The sequence below is a fragment of the Echinops telfairi genome, unplaced genomic scaffold (assembly GCF_000313985.2).
Source record: "Echinops telfairi isolate 266 unplaced genomic scaffold, ASM31398v2 ScPeMD7_3533;HRSCAF=4204_0, whole genome shotgun sequence".
Classification (NCBI taxonomy): Eukaryota; Metazoa; Chordata; class Mammalia; order Afrosoricida; family Tenrecidae; genus Echinops; species Echinops telfairi.
Window position 1 is genome coordinate 91,272,834 of NW_022107431.1, and position 7,222 is coordinate 91,280,055.

A 7,222-nucleotide genomic window follows, 5' to 3' on the forward strand; every position below is an offset into this window, starting at 1 on the left:
TAATTCTTTACTAGTTTCACTGTATTATAGAAAATATTCAGGAAAACATACAAGTATCTATAAGAAAGTGTTAAAGCAGATATAGTTATTAAGAACTATTAGCACTTTGTTCTATTATTTCATCGGCCTCAAAGAATAAAACTTTTCTCACAGACATTATTATGGGAAAAGGTTATTAATTCAGTTATAGTCCGATGCATGATTGTGCCCACCAAGGTGATAGACTCAATGGAAGGATTATAAAAGAGGTAGAGAGTTTTATGGAAATCACAGAAATAGATGTGTGAGAACAAGAACACAGAGAAGATTCCTGGGCAATCAAATGCATTTATTTTACAGCGAAAGCAAGACATGTGCTGGATAAATTCAAAATGAAAATGCCAGGCATACAGCTGCGGGCATAGGCAAACACAGCTATGGCCAATACCAGTGTGCAGGCTTGTTGTCTTCATGGTATGGACACAGTCCAGGCCACCTGCACATTATCTTGGTGGGGCATTTTCAACCTCCTCACTTTATCAACTCAAAGCTCACATGCCAGCCATCTGACCATGTCCTCATGCCTGTAGGAAATAGACAGCCTGGCCTATCGCACTTTTCTTATTCTGTGGCCACTGGCACTCAGTGTGACCAGACACCGGTGCATCAAGCCAGAGACAAGCAGGGCAGCACCTCTCCCGACCCCTCTGGCTCAGTTGGAAACTTTCTCGGGAGTTCTTGGGGACCGAATTGCTGTGGGAGAGACTGTGGGTTAGGAGGAGCTGTCCATCACGTGTGAGCAGGAGTGGCCTCAAGTTCTCAGACAAGCAGTTTGAATATGACCCAGCAGAAACGCTGGCCAACAGTCTCCTGACCACCTAGCAGATTGCCAGGCCCCTGAGTGAAAGCTGGGCCCAGCTTTCGATACTTGAGGGAATCCTAAATCAAGAGCCAGGAGGTAGTGCTTTAGTTTATACTACTTGATATATATCTCAGCCTCGTCTAGATGCAAGGTCACAAATCCACCAAAAATCAGAGCTAAAGGGATAGTGGAGCCACCTCATCTTACAGTAAAAAGTGTGGCAACCCAGGCAGCTTGGTCAACAAGTTGGTTAAGGGCACAGAACATGTCCATGGCAGGGTCAGCTGAGAAAGCAGTACTCTAACCTCCATACCAGAAGCCTGACATCACATATTTGGCCACATTTTTTCAACAAGGATAATGGACGAGTGTAAATAAGCCAAAAAAGCCCCAGGTATGTTCAAAGGCAAACAAATATCCTGTTTACCATCCTTATGAGCTCTGTTCTCGCTGTCTCTCTTTCTCTTACACACACACACACGCACACGCACACATGCGCGCACACAGATAAAGTTGTCTTGCTATACAAAGACAGAATTGATATCTCCACCAAAGCCTTTACAAAGCATGCCTCTTAATCCAGGTCTTTGTGTGGTGTCTGGAAAACTGGCTTATTTTCTAAAATGGGTGGGTCAGAAATCAGAAGATCATCGTCCCCAAAGGAGTTCTGGTCTGTGTTAATGAAGTTGGGAAGCTCGAACTTCATGAGCCTGCTCAGCTCCTCCTCTGGCCTTCCGCTGCTCCGGGGGGCTTCTTGGAAGTGAACATCATTGTCAAGGGCTGTGGTCTGGTGACAAGACTTGGGCCTGTCCAAGTGGTCCACTTCATTGATGTAGCAATGAAAGAGGGACCTGGATTCCTCGTTGCCCTGTCGAGAAAACAACTTATCTGGCTCCAAGGGTCTTCCAAAATCTGACACAAAGCTGTTCATTCTGAATCTCTTTTCAGAAGATTCTGCATTGCTGTAAAGGAAGGAAAAAGAACAGATTGTTTGTGCTGCAGTTCATTCACTGAAGAATCCTGGCTTTCTGTACATCGGGCAGGCCAGCCTATGTCCACAGAGAACATACAGAGAACCACCAGAAATGAGAGCGTTCTGAAAGTGGGTAAATGAACTCTGGAAGAGTCTGGGGTGTTTTCATTGCTGTTCTTTTTTGGTGAGCATCCAAGCACTAAACCACAGAACCACCAGGGCTCCTCCACTAATATTAAGGGCAGTAAAATTGTCCATTAGGTCACCGAACCAGCGAGTGCTGGGAATAGGATGAAGACTCAAGTTCTAATTTCTTGTCTTATATACTTTGGACATGTTGTCAGGAGGGACCAGTCCCTGAAGAAGGGCCTCATGCTTGCTAAAACAGAGGGACAACGAAAAGGCTCGCAAGAAGATGGATTGGCACCATGCTGCACCAATGGGCTCAAGCATGGGAACAATTGTGAGGATGGCACAGGACTGGGCAGTGTTGTGCGTAGGGTTGCTGTGGGTCAGAACAGACTCAATGGCACCTAACAAAAATTCCTTGTTCAATTTTTCATAAAAAATTAATATTTCAGTGGGTGTGAGTGAATGAATGAATGCAATAATTCTCATTTTGAACCATGAATCCATGAAAGAAAGAGCACAGGTGTAAACTGGGTAACCTGATAGATAGCCCATCTACCTAAGTCACTATCCTCTCCAGATTTATAAATGGGTTACTCTTTCTCTAACTCCTGAGCAGGAAGAATCATGTCTACATATCTTCAAATCCAGCACAGTGTCAGGGAAGCCAGCCCCTAACAAACCATCACAGGTCCAGTAGGCACAACTGTATAGCGATAATAAGTAAAGATTATAGTAAAGTCATAGAAAATAAGAGATAGATATATAGAAAATAAGAGAGTCAGATACATTTCATGGTAGCATGCTCACCTCAGCTCCTCTTTGTGGTACAAGTGGAGAGGGCTGGAAAGAGAGCAGGAGAGAGGAGGGGGGAAGGAGGACAAGGGGAGAAGGGATGGGAATGAGGACCAGGGGAGAGGGGGTGGGGTAGGGGTGGGTGGGCCGAGAGCTCTTTATTTATAACCAAGGCTTATATACCTTTGGGGGGCGTACAAGCCCCCTAATTAGAGGTAAAGACAGGAAGGGGTTGTACTACAGGTAATACAGTAATGAGAAGGGACCGATCTAGGGGTATACATGCAATAGGAAGGGGAGGGATTGAGGGTACACTTGTAACAAAATGGGCGGATCCTAGATTCATGAATGCAGCCTAACCTTGATTGCCCTTGAGCTGGAACTCCAAGATTTCAAGGGAAGCCATCTTTGTCCCTAACAGCAGGGAGTGAGCCCCACCTGTGGTGGGACCAGACAGTAGTCTGAAGGCTGAATGCCTTCAGGGAGGATGTCTCTTAAGCATCTGACCTCCCACCACGTGCTGGCAAACAGCCTCTAATGTTTGGCATCTCTTTGGTGGAGACAAAGCTGGGGAAGAGTCTTTTTATATCCCACAGAACAGACTGTGAAAAAAATTCAGTGAATTATGATCTCTTTAGTGACTTCAGACCTTAAGTCTCTTTCCTCCCATTCCACCACTCAGTATAAAGGATTTATGACCAAATGCATTAAGAGGCAAGGGAGCATGGATTCAATTTACAGGTCCAGAAACTTTTGTTATATATCACTAACCTCCAAATGATCAAGACGCACCTGGATATCAGGGGTCAGTCATGCTAGCAATTTTGCAATTCAGCCAGCTGAGGCAACTTTACTCTGGATCTAGCTCCTCCTGTGAATACCTAAGCAACAGTTCTCCTTCCTTTAGTCATAGCCTAGCTAAGAAATCTCATCAGCTAAGCAGAGGTGCTGTGAAGATTTGGTATTTTTCATAGTGTAGCATTCATCAGGCCTTGTTTTATAAGTTCAGGGAAAATAAAACTTAAGAGACTGACATTCTCGGCTGCAATGCAATTTTGAATGGTCTTTTGTGTGTATGTATTAAAAGTGATTTTTCCCTCCTAGTTGTCACTTTTCTCAGCATTCCAAGATATTTGAGAACAAGGATGAATGTGTCAGAAGCCTATGATCATTAAGTCACAATGTCACGAAAGAAAAAGAAGGGTGTAGAGTGTTGGGAAAAGCATGACTGTTACTAATGAGGCCACAGTATCCTCAATTCCAGGAACAAGAAGCAATGAAGAATAACTTTTCCGCCTGCCTGGGCATCATCTGAGTATGAACATGGACTCAGAAGCACATGAGTGATATGGGCTCCATTTTCTCAGAATTAAGAATTGGGTCCAAAGAGAGTTTTGTCTCGTTCCAGTGGCCATAAAGCACCCACTTCTAAGATGCTTCCCTGAGGCTCCATGACCATCCCACTCAGCTTTTTCTCAATCCTGATCTCTTGGTGTGTGTGTATGTGTGTGTGTGTGTGTGTGTGTGTGTGTGTGTGTGTGTGTGTGTTAATTTTGTCCCCTTGGCAAGGTCAACCTATGTTGCCTAGTTGTTTTGTACACTAGTTCAATTGCTGTTATAAAGAATTAAACCAAATTCCAACCCACAGTGACCCTATCGGTCAGAGTAGAACTATCCCATGGGGTTTCTGAACAGCAGACAATCTCATCTTTCTCCTGCAGCATGGCTGATGGGCTTGAACCATTGACCTTGCAGTTAGCAGCCCAATGCTTAACCTAATTGGCCTGGTGCAACCATTTTGGCACACATTAAGAGGAACATTTGTTCAACTTTAATTTTTCAGTCAGAACTGTGTAAGCTGAACCCTTTGAGATGTCTATGGTGTTGACATTGTTTTTCCTGTTAATCGACAGTCCTCATCACTTCTCGGCCTTTTGGCTAAGATCAAGTGTAGAATTGATAGTCCTCTTCAATTTGAGCATGAAAAGCACTGACTTTTCCTTGAAAATTGATGTGGATGGCCTGCCATTGTGGTCTTTGTCTGCAGCACCATCTCACTCCTTTAGGAACTAAGTTGTCCTTTTGTAAACTGCTTATTTCTTTGGGCCATTGTCTCTAAAAACTTTTGTAAAACATCAGCTATTTCACCATTGTCTCACCCGAGCTTCATCATAAATTTGATTTTTATTCATGCTTCAGTTATAGCAGAATTCATGTTGCTGTGACAGGAGTGTCTTCCAAACTAATGTCTTATCCTTGCTAGTACCTCAAACGAGATCCTATTCAGTCATGTTGTAACAAGTATGAGTTTAATTTCCAGTCATAGTTTTTTCACTACACATATTTCCATGAGTTATTTGAATACCCTTCATATGTTGGCATGTTTGTATTTGTGTATAGAATAGAACCTGTGAAATATATGTATATATATATCTCGTTTTGCTACCCCAAAAAAACCCAAACATACTGACATTGAGTCCATTCTGACTCATAGCAGCCCTACAGGGCAGGTCGAACTGCTCCGTGGGTTTCTGAGACTGTCACTCTTACAGGAGTACAAAGCCTTGTCTTTTTTCCCAGAACCCGAAAATGTCTTTTGATGAGCAGAAGTTTTAAATTTCACTAAAGTTCATTTTTTTTCACTTCTCTTTAGTGTTTTCGGTATCCTCTCTTAAGAAATAATTGCTTACCCAAGGTCATGAGGATAGTCCCCTATGCTTTCTTCTAGAACCACGCAGTCCAACTTGGCAGCCCCGGGGTGCTGCACATGAGTGACACTCCATTACTGGCTTGCTGATTGTCTCGACCCAACCAGAGGAGCCGCAGAAGACAAGGGATCGGCTTCTGAAAAGCCACGGCATTGACTTGAAAACACTATAAAGTGCAGGTTTTCTCTGTGGCACACGGGACTGCCAAGAATCAAAACTGGCTGCATAGCTGTGTGTGTGTGTGTGTGTGTGTGTGTTCATTTACAATTGAAGTGCCTGCTGCTATGTCAAGTTTTAGCATGCAGACAATTGTGTGCAGGCTTGCTCACTCATGAAAAGCAATGGGTAGACCAGACTGTTGATATTTGATATTTCCAGCAATCAGTCATAGCAGATTTTTAAAGATGTATATATGCAATCCCTGGGTTAGAGGTTATGAATGTCTAATTTAAAGGACAACACCTATTTGCCCTTAAATGCGATGTAAATTTGCCCTATCTGCAAAATGAATGAATTAGCCCCCTACTGACAAACAATTGTGCTTCACAATCACCTTCACTTGCTGCACATGCAGCTTTTAAACCACTGAAAGGGCTTCCTTTTCAATTGGTTGTTATTGCTAGGTTCTGACTCATAGCCACTCTGTGTACAAAACAACAAAGTACTGCCTGGTGCTGTACCCTGCTCACAATTGTTTAATGTTTCAGCCTATTGATGCAGCAGCAACTGTGCCAATTCATCTTGTCGAAGGTCTTCCTTTTTTTTGCTGCCCCTCCACTTCACCAAGCACGATGTCCTTCTTCAGGGACTGGTCTCTCTCCTGACAACTGTCCAGAGTACCTGAGACGAGCTCTCACCAGCCTTGCCTCTCAGAAGCATCCTGGTTCTGCTTCTTCCAAGACCCCTGTTTGTTCTTTTGGCTGTCCATAGTCGTTTCATAGCACTCTTCACCAGCACGACAATTCAAACACATCAATTCTTCTCCAGTCTCTCTTATTCAATGCCCAACTTTCACATGCATGTGTAAAGGAAAGTAAGGCTCGATAAAAACCATCTCCATGGTTCTAACATACTTACAAAATGATCTCAAAGATACACTTAGGAACTGACCTCATTCATAACCCACGGCTGCCTGTCAACTACAGGCCTGCTATGAGTGAAAGTTTCTGAGATAAACAGCCACTGAGAAAAGGAGTAATAAGCACTGACATTTTTAGAACCGCGGCCTGGGCTGAGTGTTTTATCTCAATAGTAAGCCGAACGGAGACACCCGCAAACCCTGCTGGGAATGCAGCTTATAAGCTATGCACTCAGTAAATCCCTCTTAATTGACAGGGAACTAACATTATCTCCTGAAAAAGAAAACATGTTTACAAATGAGATCAAATACATACAACAGCATGGAGTGGGAGACATCTGGGAAGGACAGGGCTTTCTTCAGAACCAATCACAACATGTGCACTTGCCAGCTTGTCCTGCAGCCATCCTGATCAAAGACCTTGTGCACGGCCTTGTCCTGTGATTAGCTTTTAGTTGCACTGCGCCTGTCCTTTAGAGGATGCCACATTCAGGTAAATTGCAGTTCAAAGTAAAAAGTAATTTTCAGTTTTACAAGGTCATGAGCAACCCGCCCTAAAGAGCATCCTCCCCTGGACAAGGTGTATGTAATAACGGCTACAATGGCAAGGGGGTGGGGGGGAGGCTGAGAATATGATGTCTCTTAAGAAGGCATTCAGTGTAAAAATTATCCAAGCCTCTCTATTTGTAAGATTTATG

At 43.5% G+C, this 7,222-nt stretch overlaps 1 protein-coding gene across 1 annotated transcript in view; it reads right to left on the bottom strand.

Annotated features, from left to right (window-relative positions):
• Positions 1-307: 307 nt before the first annotated feature.
• Positions 308-7,222, bottom strand: part of MRAP2 (melanocortin 2 receptor accessory protein 2) — a 20,777-nt gene continuing 13,862 nt past the window's right edge. The window contains exon 3 of the mRNA XM_004696278.2: positions 308-1,803. Within this exon, the coding sequence (XP_004696335.1) occupies positions 1,416-1,803 (388 nt within the window). The 3' untranslated portion in view covers positions 308-1,415. The remainder of the gene's footprint in view (positions 1,804-7,222) is intronic.